The sequence below is a fragment of the Pipra filicauda genome, unplaced genomic scaffold, assembly GCF_003945595.2.
Source record: "Pipra filicauda isolate LSUMZ 115617 unplaced genomic scaffold, ASM394559v2 scaffold384_size681814_pilon, whole genome shotgun sequence".
NCBI lineage: Eukaryota > Metazoa > Chordata > Aves > Passeriformes > Pipridae > Pipra > Pipra filicauda.
In genome coordinates this window covers 103,705-122,426 of record NW_024104514.1, presented here as the reverse complement: position 1 = coordinate 122,426, position 18,722 = coordinate 103,705, and the positions used below count along the sequence as shown (strand labels likewise).

The 18,722-nt window shown below is 49.8% G+C and overlaps 4 protein-coding genes across 7 annotated transcripts in view; 2 read left to right on the top strand and 2 right to left on the bottom strand.

Moving 5' to 3' along the window:
* The window catches only part of DMC1 (DNA meiotic recombinase 1), a 31,106-nt gene extending 28,344 nt beyond the window's left edge, over positions 1–2,762 (bottom strand). Inside the window, exon 1 of the mRNA XM_027715208.2 lies at positions 2,488–2,762. Coding sequence (XP_027571009.1) covers positions 2,488–2,592 — 105 coding nt within the window. The 5' untranslated portion in view covers positions 2,593–2,762. The remainder of the gene's footprint in view (positions 1–2,487) is intronic.
* Positions 2,679–6,038, top strand: CBY1 (chibby family member 1, beta catenin antagonist). Of its 2 annotated transcripts, none has more exons than XM_027715218.2 (5): positions 2,679–2,765; positions 3,503–3,613; positions 4,306–4,411; positions 4,496–4,611; positions 5,476–6,038. In XM_027715218.2, exons 2-5 carry the CDS (start codon positions 3,536–3,538, stop codon positions 5,554–5,556), a joined length of 381 nt encoding a protein of 126 aa, XP_027571019.1. In that variant the 5' UTR covers positions 2,679–2,765; positions 3,503–3,535; the 3' UTR covers positions 5,557–6,038. The 2 variants fall into 2 exon arrangements, with proteins under 2 accessions (XP_027571019.1, XP_027571018.1); XM_027715217.2 differs by lacking the exon at positions 2,679–2,765 and adding an exon at positions 3,031–3,115.
* A 139-nt stretch (positions 6,039–6,177) lies between these two features.
* On the top strand, positions 6,178–8,034 carry TOMM22 (translocase of outer mitochondrial membrane 22). Its single transcript, XM_027715053.2, has 4 exons — positions 6,178–6,324; positions 6,427–6,545; positions 6,821–6,938; positions 7,287–8,034. Exons 1-4 carry the CDS (start codon positions 6,214–6,216, stop codon positions 7,359–7,361), a joined length of 423 nt encoding a protein of 140 aa, XP_027570854.1. The 5' UTR covers positions 6,178–6,213; the 3' UTR covers positions 7,362–8,034.
* Positions 8,035–8,249: 215 nt separating this feature from the next.
* JOSD1 (Josephin domain containing 1) lies at positions 8,250–18,692 on the bottom strand. 3 transcript variants are annotated; one of them, XM_027715052.2, is made up of 5 exons: positions 18,329–18,692; positions 17,064–17,882; positions 12,341–12,469; positions 12,029–12,223; positions 8,250–10,675 (listed from the first exon to the last, which is right to left on the bottom strand). In XM_027715052.2, exons 2-5 carry the CDS (start codon positions 17,246–17,248, stop codon positions 10,576–10,578), a joined length of 609 nt encoding a protein of 202 aa, XP_027570853.1. In that variant the 5' UTR covers positions 17,249–17,882; positions 18,329–18,692; the 3' UTR covers positions 8,250–10,575. The 3 variants fall into 3 exon arrangements, with proteins under 3 accessions (XP_027570853.1, XP_027570852.1, XP_039240826.1); XM_027715051.2 differs by lacking the exon at positions 18,329–18,692 and adding an exon at positions 18,233–18,297; XM_039384892.1 differs by lacking the exon at positions 18,329–18,692 and having other exon boundaries at positions 17,064–18,210.
* Between the last annotated feature and the right edge of the window lie 30 nt (positions 18,693–18,722).

The window sequence follows — 18,722 nt, the reverse complement described above, 5'->3', positions numbered from 1 at the left end:
TTCATCCTGTCGATCTCCCAGCCTTCCACCAGTGTTCCCAAAGATGTCTTCGTGAGAACATACACAGCTTCCTTGCACAATGACTGTGATATGCAGTTTCTTCGCCATTTAATGAGCTTTTGCAGGACCTAAGTGATCTCTAGTTATTGTCCCAGCAGAGAGTGTGTGTGCTAGGCATTCACTTCCCCACAAAGCAACAGGCACAAAAGGATGCACTGTGCTATGCCATGATGCTTTTAGCATCTACCCCCTGGCAGGAGAACAATGCAATACATCGAGAGGCAATGCTCGAAACAGCAATGGTCAGCTCTTGTCTCGGTATCTACCTGATGTGAGCAGAGAAACAACTATGAAAAGCTGCTGCCAGAATAGCCCAGGAGGTTGGTGCAGCAAGGAAATTCCACAGCATTTTTCAAGGAAATGGAGTCTGGCAAGAAATGAAACTTAGTAATGCCATGCCAAAGAAGAAAGATTCCTTAAGCAAATCACAGCGGAAATCAGACACTGAACCTCTTTCTCTCAGTCTCCAGGAGAAGCTTTCTGAATTCTCGTTCACAAGCCCTACCAACTGTGAGACTATTCACACAGGTATTACCCACCATGCACAGAGCCATCAGGGGCACACAGAAGGAAGCATTCACCCCATGTGCCAAAGTAGTAGGGTTGGGCTGCCTGGCCTTTTCAGAGTCTCTGCTCCACAGAAAGAGGCTGTCAGGGAATCACGGTGAGACCCTGGATACATGAGACAGTTTAATTTTACAGTAACTATAATGTATTACTTCAATACTCATCCTGCTCAGTGCAAGGAGAACTCAGGCAACAAGTGGGCTGAAACACAGAGGTCTCTTCTAGGAAGGTGAACATTACTCCCCCTGTGTTATTGGCAGGGCACGTCCTGACCAGCGCTTCTTGACGTCTGTCATTGGTCCCCCTCCCACCCCCGCAATAAAAAAACCCTTAAGTGTTTACAAAGGAAACATATGTGCCTTTGTTTCTGAGCAACTCAGGGAGATGCATCTCTCACCTGGAGCTCTTCAGGTCTGAGTATCTGTTTGGAAACTCAGAAATTTTCAGTGCATATAATGAATGAAAAAGAAGAAAATGAGTGTTAAGATCTCAGCCCCTCACTATCCTATGTGGTCTTTGGCTCTTATAAGCACCCAGGATAGCTGCATTTTTTTTTTTTTTCAGTTCAAAATTCTAATTCTACATTCTCTCAGCTTTTCTTCCAAGATTCTTGCCCTCATTTATCTGGACCTTCATATTTCTTATCCAATGGGTATTAAATGCTGATAGAAGCCATGACTACTTCACAAAGACTTTGCTCAGAATGGCAAGTTTTTATTCTACTTTTAAGGGTGTTGGTTTCCCCACACACAATATAATCACTTCTCTTATTGCAAAAATCACTAATTTCCAGTGCACAGACTCTGGTACACCAGGTCAGAAGGCCACTGTGTTTATAGCATGTATCCTGCAAGAAACAGACATTGCTTAACTGAACTACAAGAAGATAGTGCAGCACCAGAGATTTTTCTTGTCTCTAGACACCGGGTTTAATTGTGGTATCTTTTCAATTTTCATTCCAAGTGAGTCATTTTCTGGTTCACTTCAGGCAGGGTGCCAATTAAGCACTCCGAGAATGAAAGACTGTTGGGGTTTTTTTTTCCCCTGGAGTATTAATACATGTACAAACCAAAGTAAAAGGTTGGTGATTTTCTTCTTTTCTTCTCCTTTTATCTGCCTGCCCCCCCCTTTTTTTTTCTTCTTTTCTTTATTGTTCCCTTTTAACCAAAGTCAGCATCTTAGTATCTCATTCATCTAAAATTTTCCTGAAAGCCCCAGAAGTCCTCAACAGAAGCTTTTCTAACAATGAAGCAAGTAAATTCAGATCACTAAATTCTAACATATTGGAGAATTATTTTATAATTTAGGAATGGCATTTTGCCCCTGCAATATAAAAAGTACCGGTGATATCTGCTACATACCCCTGCTGTTCATTTAAAATATTATCCAAACTAACTGCCACAGCCACCTCCCGTGGAATACAAGCCAGTAAGTAACACAATAAAACTAAATGTATTCCATCATGTGCTGAAAGGGAGGACTTTGCAACGTGTGCAGGAAATCAGGACGCTGGGACTGCTTCAGAGAAAGGCATGTGAGGAGCTGCTCCTGTGAAGTCACTGTGCCTGGAGGTGTGTAAGGAAAGACTGGATGTGGCACTTGGTGCCATGGTCTAGTTGATACGGTGGAGTTCGGGCATGGGTTGGACTCGATGATCTCAGAGGTCTTTTCCAACCTAATTGATTCTGCGGTTCTGTGGGATACTTCCCTCTTCAGCTCCTCACCCATCATCCCCTGAACAGACGCAGTCCAGGACTCCAGACCTCCTCCACTTTTTCTCCCATGTTCCCAAGCAAGGAGGCTTGCCTCATGGCTTATAGGTATTTATCTGAAAAACAAACAAACAAACAAAAAACCCACCCAAAAGAATTTTAGAAAGTCTTCCAACCGACTCGAGCATTTTCGGGAGGGTGCTAGGGAAAGCGCGGATAGCACATCACAACTTTGACGCGAGAAGAGCCCCATCCCCACCGCCCCAGCCACTCCGCCCCCGTCTTCCCCGTCCACGGGAGGCGGAGCGGACCGGCGGATCCCGTCGCCACGGCAACGCGGCGGCCGCAAACCGCTCCCGGGACACGCGGCGGATCCCACTGGGGACGGACGGGGAGCGCCGGGAGCCAGCGCGGCCTAACGGAGAGGTGCGGCCCCCCCCACCCCCCGTCATTGAGGCGAAGCCCGATGGAACAGCCCGGCCCAACCGCCCCCGCAGCGCGGGGCTGACCCTACCACTGCGGGGCGGGGGTGTTCCTCGTCGGTTCTGCTCTCGCCGAGCCCGCTGCTTTCGCCAGTGAGATGCCGGGAGGGAAAACAGAACAAAGGAGCATCCCGATGGCGGCCCGTGCGGGGAATAACGCCTGCGGTGCTCCTCTCGCAGCTCCTCGGCGTGCCCGTAGGGTGGTACGGCCCGTGCCCAGCCGGTGCCGGGAGATACCGCGCGGCGCGAGGGATACCGGCCGAGGGCAGGGGCGCGGGCAGGGAGGGGACACAGGTGAGGAGAGGGCACAGGTTGGGAGGGGGCACAGGTGAGGGCTGGGGGGGCTGTGACGCTTTGCACCCTCTGTCCCCCATCCCAGCTTGTTCACGTGGCAACAGAGGTGCGAGGGAGGTGCCCGTGGAGTGCCGGTGCTGCCGGGCAGTGGTGGCGGGTGGGCAGCCAGGTACCCTCCAAACCGCCATCTCAGCCTCTCTGAGAGCCAGGGAGGCACTGCCTGGGGAGAAAGGGTGCGAGGGCTGGTGTTGGGTGGAAACCGGGCAGCGTCAGTGCTGGAAAATGGGCAGCTGAAGCAAACCTCGCCCCTGCCAACGTAGCTGCCTTGTCACATCACTGCTCCTGTCCCACAGCCTCAGACCAGCCCTATCCCTCCTGCTCTTTCAGGGAGCCTCCTGTAAGCCCGGCCAGCAGCACGTGATGCCCCTGTTTGGGAGCTCCTTCAGCCCGAAGAAGACGCCCCCCAGGAAATGGGTCTCTCTCTCCAACCTGCACTTTGTGAGTCCCAGTGCCCATGGTTTGCTGCAGGAGTACTTGCTTGGTAACCGGAGTGGGTGGCTCCTGCTGCGAGTACCGTAACCCTTACAAGAGCTCCCAGCTTCTTCTGGGAGAGGAAAAAGTTCTTCACCCAGAGGGTGGTCAGGCACTCGAACAGGCTCCCCAGAGAAGTGGTCACGCCACCAAGCCTGACAGAGTTCAAGAAGCGTTTGTACAACACTCTCAGACATGTGGTGTGATTCTTGGAGCTGTCCTGTGCAGGGCCAGGAGTTGGACTCGATCCCCGTGGGGTCCTTCCAACTCAGGATATTCTATGATTCCAGCTGTGCTGCTCTATTCCTGCAGTGCGACCCCATTTCTGATCACCAGTGACTATATATAAAACTAGAAATGGAATAGCTCAGGGAAAGATCATTGTTACCCTACATGCAGTCCAGAACCATTTCACTGAAAACTCCTCACCAGTGGTCTTCAAGCCCAGGGAGGTGAGTGTGTGTTTGGGTGGGAGAAAGTGCAGGGATGGTAGTGAGAAGCCAGTTGTCTACTGCAGCAGTACATGACCAAAGCAGGATTCCAGGATCCAGGGCCATTCGGACCAGCATCTTCCATTTTAATGCCAGTCACTAAGAAATGGGAGAGCAGGGGGTGGCTTGGAATTCTGTGGAATGCTGAGTGTGATCTTCTCCCTGCAGATGGATAGATCCACCCGTGAGGTTGAGCTGGGCCTGGAGTACGGCACCCCCTCCATGAACCTTGCTGGCCAGAGCCTGAAGTTTGAAAATGGCCAGTGGGTGTCAGGTAAAGTGCAGCTCAGCTTGTTTTGGTCTGAAGTAGCCACAGTTGGCTGACAATCTATATTTTGACCTCTTTCTTTCCTCCCAGAATCAGGAAGCTTCACGGGGGATCGCAGAGAATTGCAGCGCTTGCGCAAACGAAACCAGCAGCTAGAGGAAGAAAACAACCTCCTTCGGCTGAAAGTGGATATTCTGCTGGACATGGTGAGTCTTCACCCTATTCCTGCCTGCCCATAGCAGTGGAGATTCCTCGGTGAAGGGTCCAAGTGAAGGGTGCTGGGACTGCTGAAGGAGGCTGCTCCCACTGCACCTTGCTTTCTGCCTTACCCTGCTGTGCAGCATTCATGTAACAGTGAAGTGACTGTGGGAGTAGAGCCTGATCTGCTCTGTGAGGAGAGAGAAAGGTTCCCCCTGCACCAGAGCTTGTTGTGAATGCTGTGGCTGAGGAGAGGGCAGCGCCTGCAAGCGCCATGTCTCCTCTTTCCCCTTCTGCACGGAGAATGGCATTTTTCTTGCCACTCTGGCCTCTGCCCTAACTGTGAAACTGAGTTATAGCCACCCTCTCTGGTCACAGAGGATTAAAACTTCCATCTGCTGTCACGAGGGACATGACATCTGTTCTGTGTTTAAACTTGTGGATGAAAGAATTCCCAAGCCCTAAATAAACCAAAATTCAGCCTTATCCTAAGATCACAACTTTTGTGCTTAAAATCTGGAGAGACTTTCAGTGAAATAGAACACGTGTGTTCTCCGTCTATTAAGTGATTTAGCCTTTATGTCAGTCTGGACAAATACTCTTTCCTTTATTTTCCTTCCTTACTCTTCCCATATTTTGAAACTGGCAAGTGGCTTTTGTGGCTGGAGCACTGAGCAGAAACCCTAGCTGCTCTCCAGGTTTTCCGGGTGATCTCAGTGAAGTGTGACATGGCAGCTTCCCCCTTGCTCAATAGGAACAAATTCCCTTCTGCAGGTCCTGGCTTGCAGTGGTAAATCTCAACTGTCCTGTGAAGTCAGAGAAGCCTCACAAGCTTTTAACTTACTCTTGTCATCATTTGCTGTGCGTTGCAGCTCTCCGAGACCACCGCTGAGTCCCACCTGATGGAGAAGGAGCTGGAGGAGCTGAAGCAGCACAGCCGGAGGAGGAAGTGAAGAAGAGGTGGCTGGAGAATGGGGCTGGCTCTGGGTCTTGGCGCACAGGATGCCAGGGCCAGCTTGGGCCTCCCAGCCACGTTGGTACTGTCTGTAGGTACTTTGTTTCATGGGACCAAGAGTGACGAGATGCCTCCAGCATTGTGCGGTGCCGTGATGCTGCTGATGGTTGGTTTGGCACCGCAGCACTGTTGAAATTAACACGTTTTTTCTCAGAGCACTTTACATTGCAGCAACCCAGCATAGATACCCTTCTCTCCAAGGCAGCCGGACAAGGGCGGTGGAGAAGATCCCTCTCCGTGCGGGCTCCTCCTTGCCTTAGGAAGGCAGGGAAACCCCTGCCCCCTCCAGCCTGTCCCCCCCATGGGGAGCCCGCGGAGGCTCGTACAAGCCTCGCCGCCTGCCTTGGGCGAGCGGGATGCTGGAGTTGCTCGTTCTCGAGGGTTTTGCATAATCTACATAAAACCTCGCCTTTAAAACACGTTTCTTGTGGGTGTTTGTGTCGGGTCGCGCTGCGCTGGGGCAGCCGGGCGGGGAGGGGCCATCGTTCCTCCGCGCCGCCAGGGGCCGCTGCCTCGCCCGGGCCGGGCGGCGGGAGGGCCGCCCCGCTTCCGGCGGCGCTCCGCCCGCCGCTCCCCTCCGTCCTGTCTGGTGGCGATGGCGGCCGCGGCGTCCCTGTCCCCGGAGGAGCTGCTGCCCAAGGGCGGCGCGGGCAAGGCCGAGGAGCTGGAAGACGAGCTGGAGGAAGAAGAGGAGGACGACGAGGAGGTATCAGGGCGAGCGGCGGCGTGGCGGGCCGGGCGGGCCGGGCGGGCGCGGTGACCCCGCGGGGCCGGGCGGCAGGGCCTGACACGCTGGTGCCGCCCGCAGCTGGACGAGACGCTGGCGGAGCGGCTGTGGGGGCTCACGGAGATGTTCCCCGAGAGCGTGCGATCGGCGGCCGGGGCCACGTTCGACCTGTCGCTGACGGTAGCGCAGAAGATGTACAGGTGAGGGGGCGGCGGGAGCCCCTCGAAGCGGGCCCGGCTGGCGCGGGGCGGCTTTGGCCGCGGGTAGCGCAGTGCGGGGCCGGCGGGCAGCGGCAGGGCCGCGCTTTGTTTCTGGGCGGCGCGAGGAGGGCGGGGGTAAGGTGCCACCTGGAGTTCGGGGGTGGATTTGGGGGAAGGCTTTTGCCCGCGGCGCAGAAGGGAAGCGTGGGAAGGGAAGCGGGTAAGAAGTGACTAAAGAACTGATTCTGAATCCTAATGGTCTTCCTCCTTGCTAGATTCTCTAGGGCAGCTCTGTGGATTGGGACCACCTCCTTCATGATTCTGGTTCTTCCTGTCGTCTTTGAAACGGAAAAACTGCAGATGGAGCAACAGCAGCAGCTGCAGCAGCGACAGGTGAGGCAGGAACAGCCCAGCCCTCTCTCCTAGCCCTGCAAAGTCGGCTGGGAGTGCCAGTGCCTCCCCCTGTGACCAGCTGCTGCGGGAGAGGAGTGCACTGTTACACACTGTGGCCTCACTCATCCCACCAGATTCTCCAGCTGGATGTTCCAGTGGGACAATCTGGCAAGCACAACCTGGCTCTCTCCAGCTGAGATAGGCTTTGAGGGGCTGGAATAGCTGAAACAGGGGCTGTGGTCAGACACTGACCTCGGCTGTGGCACTGCCAGTACCTGTAGGAGGGGGGACAGGGTGGGAATCCTTCCTGTGTCCTTGAAGCCACTCAACCAATTGTTTTCCTTTCAGATCCTCCTTGGACCCAACACAGGGCTCTCAGGGGGAATGCCAGGGGCCCTGCCTCCGCTGTCTGGAAAAATCTAATTTGCGGAAGCTGAGTTGGATTCATATCAAGTGGGAAGACCTCGCGATTATGATATATTGAACTGTTGATTTGTTGGGTCAGGGCATTTTTTCCTTTTGTTTGTTTTTGGTTTTGGTTCTCCTTTGGGACATTGACCTGTTCACAACGAGGGGGGGAAGCCCCTCCTCTGGACCTGATGACGGTTCCTGTCTGCATCCCCCCTCCTGTAGAAATCATGAGTATTTCCTTTTATTCAATCACTATGCCATAACCAGGTACAGACTTGGACTGGGGGAGCTCCTCTGCCAGCTTCCTTGCCCCTGCCCCCCCAAAACCACCCTGGGGCACAGGTCAAGCTTTGAAAAGCAGCAGTCAGAGAGGACAAATTCTTTCCTGCCTGACTCGGAGCTGAAGGACACCGGTGGCAGGAGTGACTTTTGCAGCAGAGGAAGGAGGGGTGCAGGTGGCAATCCATACCCCGTGGAAAACACTCTTTGGGAAGATGTGTCTGCAGAAACACTTTCACTGTAGCTCTGTGTGTGTGTGAGAACAGAGGGAGCAGCAGGCCAGGTTTGAGACGATCACATCCACGCAGATTCTCTGCCTCATAAAGTAGAACTTCAGATATCAGCTGCGTATTTTTTTGTATGGAATATTAAATAAATCCAACCTGAGCAGTGTGATTTTAATAGATGTCCTTGAGGGAGGCTCAGTTCTTTCAGAGCTGTTGGGAGCTTTGTGTGTAGGGACCTCTCCATTTCATGCACTTCCTGGCAACGGGGAAGGGACTGACATGGCTCTGTCACCCTCAGAGTGGGGGGGAAGCCTTGCACGGCTTAAGGGAGCTCTCAGGGAGGTGCTCAGCACTAGTGACCAAGGTTCAAGGCTCTAAACTCACAGAAAGGTGGTGATTTTATAGCCAAAGAAAAAAATTTATTTATCCTTTACATACTTTGTTACAGAACAATTCAGTTGAACATACAGAAGTGATAGGACATTTATATGGAAACTTTTTTTTTTCCATTTTTAATATTTGGTTAAACAAAATACATCTCTGTAAACAAACCCAAGACAAGGCTCTAACAAAACCAAACAAGCAAGAAAACAAACAGGGGCTTCCCCACTCCTGAGCGGTGGGACTGGACCGGCTCACCCACCCTTGGGCACGGCAGCCTCGCCTCCCACAGGGGTGTGATCGTACACTCTCCCTTTACCTGAGCAGCTGGATCACACTGTTTCCCCCCCATGGGAAGCAGCTGACGTACAAGGAGAGGAAAGTAGCCCCAAAGTATTTTAAAACATCTTTGCATATTGTGCACTGTCCATTGGCTTGCAGTTTCCATGCAAACGGTTTTTCTCCAAAGTGCAACTTCAATCAGCATAGAAAACGTTGCTGTTGAGATATATTTTTACCCCTCTTGAAGAAATGGCTTCAAGTCAGGAGCAGAATGCCTGCAGGCTGCACATCCTGCCTGGAAAGTGTTTAAAAACTCTGCCAGCTGGTATTGGTCATTGGAATGTGTTACGAAATACAACTTTTTAAAACGTAAGAGCCGTTTGCCCTTTACTGTGGGAGGCTGTGCTCAAAGGACTGCAAAACAGTGCTTGCCAGATGTCCAGGGGGCAGTGAACACCATCATCCCGTCCTCATATGGCCTCTCTGCTGGGAAGGTGCCATTTTGGTGGTCTTTCAGCTTCGAGCACCCACTCATGCATTTGCAGAGCTCTGAAGAGAAAAATAACTGAGAAAAGATCATTACGAGCCCTCCTTTCACCAGCTCGAACATCAGTAATGAGACTTTCCTGCACGATGGAGCAGGATCCTTCGAGCTCCATCAGGTACCAGAGGCTGCTGTTCAACTCAGACACGTAAAGAGGGAAGCAAACAGCAGCTCAGCCAGGAAGTGCTAAACAGAATGAAGTCTGTTCCAAATTCAGCATTACCACCTCCTGCCATGGAAGGCATGGCTGAGCTACAGCTCATCTGGGTGACTGGGAACAGCCGGTAGGGATTCTGCTTAGAGTCTCCATGTCTAGTCACTCCTCCCCACAGAAGGCAGGAAAAAGCAATTCATCCATTAATGGAATGTTTGTCGGCCAACACTAAAGGGGAGATTGGTTCAACTACCAAGTCAGGGTGTCTCTAATGCCTGAAAATTCTGGTGGACCCTCTGCAGCTCCCACGCCAGTGGCTACTAACTATGAAAGGGCAAACCTGTTATGAAGGCTTCCCTCCTCAGCTCATTTTTATTTTGTAACTTGACCTGTTTCTGGGACATTTCACATGACATTCCTGACTATGGGCTATGCTTCTGAAGAGGGAAATAAAAGGGAATGAAATTTCTCTCAAAACCTCTTCAGCTTTATTCCTCTCTCCAAGCAGCCTCTAAACTGGGTGACCATGCAGAAAACCAAAATAGGTGTTAAAAAATAAAACAAAATAATTGCCCCCCCCGCACCACAGCACGAAGAAACCCAAGCAGACTATGGCCTCTCTCCAGTCCAGAAACTTGATACTCCTCAGCCTGTGCTTGCTGTTTCCATGTCACCTTAGCCAGCCACACGCTGCCAAAGAACCGCTCACCACATACATAAATCCCTGGAGACACTGGGGAAGAATCCTCTAGCTACCTGAAGAATTTCTTGGAAGATGACACTGTTCTTATTATTGTTTCCTAATTACTGGCACAAACCAGCCCTAAGAAGCAGAGGGTCGTGCTGAGCACCGTACCATTCCTAGTGTTTTGAGTGTCCTGAGAGATCCTTAGGAATTGCAAATGTCTTCATGGTGACTTGTTTTGGAGGGAGAGACTTGTGAAGAGGTGGCAGCATGCTCGGCCCCTGCTCCTCCCTGGCAAGCCCTGGACAGGGCAGGGTCCCACCATACACGGCCTTGAGCCACGTGGGGAAAGGGAGGCCGGAGGTTTCCAGGCACCCTCGCCCCCAGCCCAGTTTTAAAGAGCACGATGCCTTCCCGCTGGCCAAAGGGACGCAGCTCATCCACCTTGCAACTAAAGTGATTGGCTTCCAGTTTCCTCCGCTCTGGCCTCAATTCTTCCCCACCCACCACCCCCAACGTCCTGTGCCATTGCCCTATTGCACCAAAGAAGGAAGAGAAGAGCCTAACAAAGGAAATTCCAGACAGGAAGAGTCGGGGCATCCATTATCCAGGTTTTAGGACATCAGGAGTTTGGTAAAGGGGAAGAGCTGTAGTTGGAGGACAGTCGGTCCAGATCACACGTCAGCTCTCCAGGTCTGATGTGCTTCCACCTCCTCTGGCACCACCAGTAGGAGTTCACAGTTCTTTCCTCTCAGCTGGTGTTTCAAAAATTTCCTATCATAAAGAGAAATAGAAATAAGTGCTACTGAATGTAGAACTCTATCATCTTCTACAACAACTAAATGCAACTATGTAGATGTGACAAGAAATGGGAGAAACACACCCTGCCCAAAGTCTTTAGTTATTTTACAACAGAAAAACCCCCCAAACAAATATTAAAGTCGTCCCAATAGATTCAACACAGCTCTGCCCAGAAAACTCTCTCTGAATCAGACAGACATTATCTTAACCTCAGAAGAGAGAAATCTATATAGATGTCACTTTCCAAGGTAGCAAAAATAGAATTAAAACCAAGTTCAATTTCTTCAGATTTCCAAGATCAAGAATCCCACTGTAATTTAAAATAATTCCAACAAATCTGGTAACACTTGCAGAAAAAAACCAGCCCATCATTGAGATGTCCTTATCACAGGTCATAGCACCTGGTCATTTGACATGGTTCTTTAGCCCCTTTCTGCCCCTCAGCTTTTTCTAATACCAAACTTGGATTACTTCCAATAAATCTGAAAGTCAAATCGGTGTTTTCTCTGATACCTTTTGTTCCAGATTTCCAAAACTCCCAATACAGAAATCCCATATTTACTGCTGAAGAAAAATACACACAGGATAAAATCCACCAGAACCTCTGCACAGTAGTTCCATAAAAACACTCCAGTGTTGCTTTATCCCAGAAGTTCACAGAAGGCTGACATTCCCTTTACCAAGACTTCAATGGCATGGTCAGCTCTGCAAATACTGCTGATGTGCAATCCCTATCTCATCACAAGTCTAGTCAAGACAGCAAGGCCGCTAGTAGGATTCACAACACGATGGAATGGAAACTAAACAACAACCAAGAGCAGGTGAGACTTTATAAAGCATTTACAGCAACTATCTCATGTTAAGATTATGCTTACATAGGAAAGTGATTTCTAACAAACAGCTTTCACTGCTGTCAGGGATAAGGCTGCACTTTTAGTCTGGAAAGCCTTTTATTGGGAACATACAGACTGTTACTAAAGAGGCAAAGAATGCTGAGACTCTCACATTCAAGGAGGGAGCAGGGCACAGCACATCTTGTTGCAGGGGTCACCCACTAATACCAGACTTGGCCTCTGCCTTTACCACTAACGACAGAGCCAGACACATTAAGAGGCCAAGTCAGGCTCTCCTGAGCTCACAGAGATTGCCGCTGCTGAAAGCATTTCCCTAGCTCTCTCCAAACGGGGCATAAATCCAAGTGGAAGCACAAGAACTTTATTACTTTCAAATATTTACTATTGAAGGTCAACCATACATGTTTCAATCACTAACTGTTTAAGGACATATTTCTCACCTCCAACAGGGAAAGATTTGAGGAAATCCTACCTGAGCTCACTTTCACCTCCAATCCACTCGGGTACCTTGAGCTTGGAGTCGAGGTTGTAGTAGGTGCCTCCCACCTCCCGGACGCAGATCCAGTGCTGTCGCTTGAGGGGGAGCTTCAAGGGGCCCCAGCAAAGGCTGGAGGGCAGATTCATGATGAAGCCCATCACGTTAGACAGGGCAATGGCGTTAACATCCCTGAAAGAGTGCAGAGAACAAGACAGCAGTAAGATTATGTTCTGGTGCTTTCAGTTCAATCTCTTTCTCATATTTACAAACAGCAGCCACCTCCAGAATTACACAAGTTGTCAGTACCTGCGCTTGTCCCACCAAACCGCCTCGTAGCCTTTGGTCTGAAGGGCTGCCATGATCACGTTCACATCATAGTTCCCATTTCCCAGCATGCTCTTCTTGTGGGGGGTCACCATGGTGTTGGGAGACAGCCTGCAAACAGAACAGGGGACTGCTCTAGCAGGCGTTTGCTGAACCTGTATTCTACAGCCACAAAGGGCTACTTGTTGTACAACCTGAAGGCCATTTTCAGGGGTTTTGTGTTTAAACACAAACTATTCCATTCCCCCTTTTCCATTCATCAAAGGGGCTGAGGGGACTAAGTAATGCATTAAGAATAATTTTGGTGTACAAAACCTCCAAAGGTCCTACCTTTGATGCAAAAAGAGACCAAAAAGCTTTCCCTCCCACTCCCTTGAACTGGTACTTTTTGAAGGATGCTTCAATTATGATTTTTCCTCAATTCACAGTTGGAGTGAATGCCAGTTTGCCATTTAGGACAATGGCTATTACAATTTTGAGAGTTCGACAGTCAACACCGGTCTTGAAGACTGGGTGAGAAAAAGAGGCAGGGGAAGCTGGATGTAGAAAAGGTTGTTCTCCCCACCCTCTCACTGCTAAATGAAAGAAGTACTCAGACACAAAGCTGTGAAGACATTTGCAGCTGGGAGTTCTCTAAAGCACTGCTTTTGCTAGATGGTAAAAAATAACTGTTGCTGTAGGTAACTAAACAGATAATCCTGTTTGAACAAGTCTCTTCAGCTTTGACCTATAAGCTTGCTTAGACATCACTTCCATTACTACAGCATCTGAAAATGCAGAACCACACTCTATTGTGTTCATCTAATCATAGAATATCCTGAGTTGGAAGGGATCCACAGGGATCGAGTCCAACTCCTGGCCCCACAGGACTGCCCCAAGAATCACACCATGTGCGGGAGAGCATTTTCCAAACGCTTCTTGAACTCTGTCAGCCTTGGTGCTGTGACCACTTCCCTGAGGAGCCTGTTTCAGTGCCCAATCACCCTCTGAGTGAAGAACCTTTTCCTAATATCCAACCTAAACCTCCCCTGACACAACTTCAGGTCATTCACTTGGGTCCTGTCACTGGTCACCAAAAAGGAGAGATCAGTGCCTGTCTCTCCACTTCCCCTTGTGAGGAAGATGTGGACTGCTATGAGGTTACATGCAAAAATAGAAGACGGCCTTTCCACAGCTTCAGATAATGGATGTGAGACACAAAACATGGAGATATGTGGCAAAACCCCCTGTTATCCACTTTTATTGTTTTATGCTTCCCCCCTGCCCAAGAAATTTTGTAAGGAGGGAAAATGATGATGGGATGTATTATGATGAAGATGACAGCTGGAAAACCAAGCACAGGGGAAACTGGGAGCAGAGAACAGCAAGGTCATGCAATGCCAATCTAAAGAAAGTCAAGCCTGAGATCAGTTCTGTTGTAATGAGTTGCTCTTTTGATTGGTAAGGACTTCCTTAGTTCTGCTGGTGCAAGGTTCAGATTTCATATCATCCAAACACCCACATTTCACCTGCCTCTCCCTCCTGTCAACTCCATCCCCCAAAACTCCTAATGTTCCTGCACGTTTTTTGCTTGGCCTTTAGCACAGTGCACATTCTGCAGGCATATTTCATCCAGTGAAAATCCCTCAGCTCTTCTGCATTCCTGCCCTGACAGCATAAGGCATTTGACAAGAAGAAGAACGCAGTGGTTTGAGTAGGGAGTTTCACACCAACCAAGGTCTGAAGACAGGCAGCTTTTGGCTTCAGCTGTGTTTTCCTGCATTGGAGCAGACTGCAGCAAAACAGCATTCTCCCCACAGGAGGGTGGGGAGAACTTGACTATAGAATGGAGAAGAGTCCACAACACCATGGCAAGAGGAAAAGCTGTTAATATCCACAACAGGGCATTTCTGAGTAAGGCAATGACATTTTCAGAGATTCACGGTTTCCAGTCTCAAAGCTCTGCTGTATTTACTGGTCACAGAGATGCAACTGTAGCTTGTCACAGCTCTTCCAGCATCTCCATAAAGCAAGATCACTTGGCTACAACTAATTCCTCAAAATCATTGCTTCATCCTAATTCATGAGCACCAGCGAGCTAGGAAAGCCTCACAATCAAGAAAGCCCTTTGGGTTACAGAAGCACCCTCTCCTTGCACCGTACTCCAGATACAAGTTTGAGACCTGAAAGAACACATTTATCTTTGTTCCTTCACGTAACTTGCAGAGCTCCAGAAATGGGATTAAGAGACCAGCACAGGTGACAGTCTCAAAGAAGTAGCACCTGTGACCAAACCTGCACCAAGAATTTCCTCAATGTTGCTATCCACACACACACTTAAGTAGGGTCCACAATCATCAGCTGAAGGATTCTACTAGATAAGGAATTAAGTTGCCTCCCCAAAGTTGTTGTTTAGTTTTTTTAGTTGTTTTTTTTTGGCAGGGGAGGGGGGTGTTTGGGGTTTTTTTGTTTGGTGGTTTTTTTTATCTAGACACTGAGCTGAGAAAGACTGACAAAGCTGGACAGAAATCCAGGTAATCTCAGTCAGAAACTTTCATCAACGTATTGTCTTAACACAAGGGGCTCCAAGATTCCTGTATGCAGCTGTCCTTCCCAATCAGGTCTCAATACACAGACTCCAGTGAAGTGATTTTGTTTGTATCTCCACGCAACACTTGGAACAGGCAATCTTAATTCCTGCAACAAAAGCCAGAAGAACATCAAAAAGGTATTAAAGAAAAGGGAAGGACTACAAAATCAGAGGGGTGCCTGGAACAAGTTCTGGCATACTTTTGAGATGATAATCATCAAAACTGGCCTTTCACAATAGGATGCAGCAAAAGGGAAGCTAATGATTAAGCGATGTGGTTCAATCATTCTCCAAGGGATGTGGTAAAAGCTACAGAAAGCTTAAGTTACTTGTGATGTCATTACCTTGTCAACACTGGGTTTAAAAATCATACCATAACATTTTTGTAGCTTATTAAAAATATTCATCAGTCCTTTATCAACATACAGAATATGATAAGACACAAAAAAGACAAGCGATATATAAAAGGCAACTAAATCCACGCTTTTTAAAGGCAAATCAAAGAGCTACACACAAGTAGTAACCCAAAAGAAATGGAAAGGTAGTGGCAATTCTTACACACAGCTTATAGCTCATCCATTTCCAAGAGGAATTTCCATGTATACCTCCATACTACCATAGGGCTGAATCAATCTATCTTCATCTTAATATTAGGATGGAACACCACCAGGTTGGACTCAAAAACAAACTCTCCCTTCTATGGCAAGAGGTCTAGCAAGATTAACATCCCATCTCTTTTTGAGAGGTTTCATGCTGTACACTAATTCTGTCTCACCAAACCCAACAAAAGCCAACTAATTAGATCATCACACTCCTTCTACCACATGAACTGCCTTTGTTTGCTTCAGGCCAAGAGCAATCCAGCTGTGATTAAGATTCTGACAATTGCTGCTCTAGAACAAAACCACAGTGTCTTTACACTGGACAAAGAGCGCCTTGAGCCTGCCATGGACCAGCAGGAGTTTTATCTACAACACTATTGTAAATAGCATTTCAATCTGATATCTGCTACTGTCCATTACCACACTTCTTTTGCCAAAGACAGGCACGAGTCAAGCACCAGTTCCGTAAATCTGCTATTTTCAGGAGAGCAGTGACAGAGGTGCACAGCTCCCTCCTCATCAGCACAGGGCACCCCGACTGCCTTGTCCCACAATAACTACATAACCACTGCCATGACGTGGGATTTCCTACCTGTCACAAACACAAGATGTTGTGAACTGCTGAGCATAACCTACGTGACTTACAACATCTGCAGTCTGAGCATCAAAAGAGACCTCTTTTCCTACATGATCACTTAGCTCCACCAATGAAAGATCACCAGAACTTTTAAAGGCACGAACAGGACAATTTCCACAAAGCATCAAAACAGTGTAAAATAAACACTGAGCAAAGCATGAGCTATTGCACGGGCTACGTTAATAATTTACATTCATCCTTGTAAAACTCAAAACCACTTTAATTATCGGAATTAATTATTGGAATTATTATTATATTAAGCACTTTAATTACTGGAAGCTGTTGGGAAACATTTAGCAATGCCACAGAAAAAAGGGGTCCAGCTACTGAAATTAAATCAGGGTCTTGCTGCATGGAAAAAACCCCGACATAATATTTGAAAACCTTCACTGAACCACTCAAATACGGAGTCACTCATTTTGCAAAGCTGCTAATTTCCAAAAATCTTAGAAGTGTTTTGATACTAGGTGAGTTTTTATGATGACCCATTTGTCATTCCTGCTGCCTTCATTCTCCCAAGGGAATCCCCAAATGTGTTATTATCATCAAGATAATACATACAAGTCAGAGGCAAAAACATGGAAGATGGGTAGAAGAGGCATTAAGGCGGGTAGGGAAGAAGACAGAGGTCCAACCCCATGACAGCATCTGCAATAAAGCCCTTGGACCCAAAACTGGCAGCCAGAGTAGGTTAAGAAACAAGTAAAAAGAGAAAGAATTTCTGCATGGAGGAAGAAAAAAAAAGACCGGGTGTAAAAAAAGAAGATACATTCATCTCGAAGCAGTGGCATAGTCTGAATCCCTCCTTTTCTTTACACTTGCCCAAATAAGACCTGAAAATTCCTCCAATCAACAGAGGACAAGGGGTAGTTACCACCAATACAGAGAGTATCCTACCTCTGGAAAATCTCCTGCAGGGTTTCCCTGGTGAAGGCATTGCTGTCCTGGAAGACATTGTTGAGGGCATGGAGGGCGCACAGCTCCCTGCGCTGCTTCTCATGGTAAATGTGCAGTGGTGGTGGCTGGGGTGGCTCTGGCGATTCTGATTTGGTCTTGTCACCTTTCCATGGCACGCAACTCATTTTCTCGATGGGTGGATGTGGAGTAGTTGGTGAGAAATGAAGGAGGCTGAAGTTTCTGCCTCCACAGTCACAACAGCAGCTCACTGCCCCTTTCTTTGATGGGCTAGCGCTGCTTCCAGCTCACAAACCCTCCTCTTGTGCTTCAGTTTATTCAGTAATTCCCTCTGACAGCTGGTTTTAAAAACCACATGAAGATCTGCAGCATATTTTTCCTCCCTCCTCCCATACCCCATAAAATACTTCCCCTCCCCTTCACAGAAAACAAAAAAAGGAAAAAAAAAAAAGTCAAAATATACAATTCCCCTTAGCGTCTTGGTACCAGCTGGAATTTATCACATCGCTCCTTTTCTTCCATCTCCTTTGGTCTACAGTGACAGTAAAAGGGTACCCAGAGCAGGTAAGAAGGAGAAGCCCACCCCAAAGTGCCAAAGTGGTGACGATAAAGCCAGCGCCTGGTGCTGCCTATGGGGGCACAGCGTGGTTAAGCACTTATCAGCTGCATTCCTCCATTCCTTTGGGAACGAATGAATCCTGGCAGGAAGATGCCAACAGCTCGGGAAAAGAAACCGCTTCTTGCTAGGCCACGAGAAGCCCAAGTCCAGGCTGCGGGGAAGGCGATTCCTCACAGGTCACCCTGCGCTCCGACAAAGGGAAGTCTCCGTTAGCAACGGGAGGAGGCGGCACAAAGCCCGTGGGAGGGAGGGGAGCACAGGCGGGACCAGCCCCACGGCCTGCCCCGCACCTTCCCACCTCGGCCCTCCCCACCCTGCGCCCTCACAACCACCACAACAACAACCCGGGCGGCGGTCGCTTCCCGCTGCCGAGGCCCAGCGAGCACCGCAGCCCACCGCGCTGAGGAGAAGCCCCCGCCTGAACCCCCCCCAGTCCCTCGGGGCTCGCGGCCGGGCCGAGGCGCCCGCCCTTCCCTTCGGGAGGGCCCCTCCGGGCCGGGCCGGGCCGGTACCGCCGCCACCGCCTCCTCACCGCCCGCTCGGCCCCTTGGGCCGCCCCCACCGGCGCACGCGCGCGCCGAACCGCGCTCACGCCGCTCTCGCGCACGCACACGCGCGCGGAACCCACCCCTTCCCACCGCACGCGGCCACCGCCGCGCGCAGGCGCGGTCCCACCCCTTCTGACGTCAGCGCCAAAACGAGCCGGGACAGAGCCGAGAGCGGTTTCACCGCCAGGTGAACAAACAAACGCCAGTCCTCCCCCGGTTTCGCTCTGTGCCGCGCGCTGAAGCTTGCGGTGGTGGAGGAGTGGACGTGCGACCAGGCGGAGGACCAGGACGGACGGCTTTCCCTGCCGCTCCGCAGGGGTCACCTGCCGGCCCACAAAGCCCCTCAGCCAGAGAGGTTTCCTCCTTGGTGCTGGCGTCCTGCCTGCCGGCGGGCACCACAGGCGGTCTGAACACCGTGGGCTCGCATGGCATGGAGGCCTTCTGCCAGGAGCCCGGGGCGGAGGGGCCCTTTTC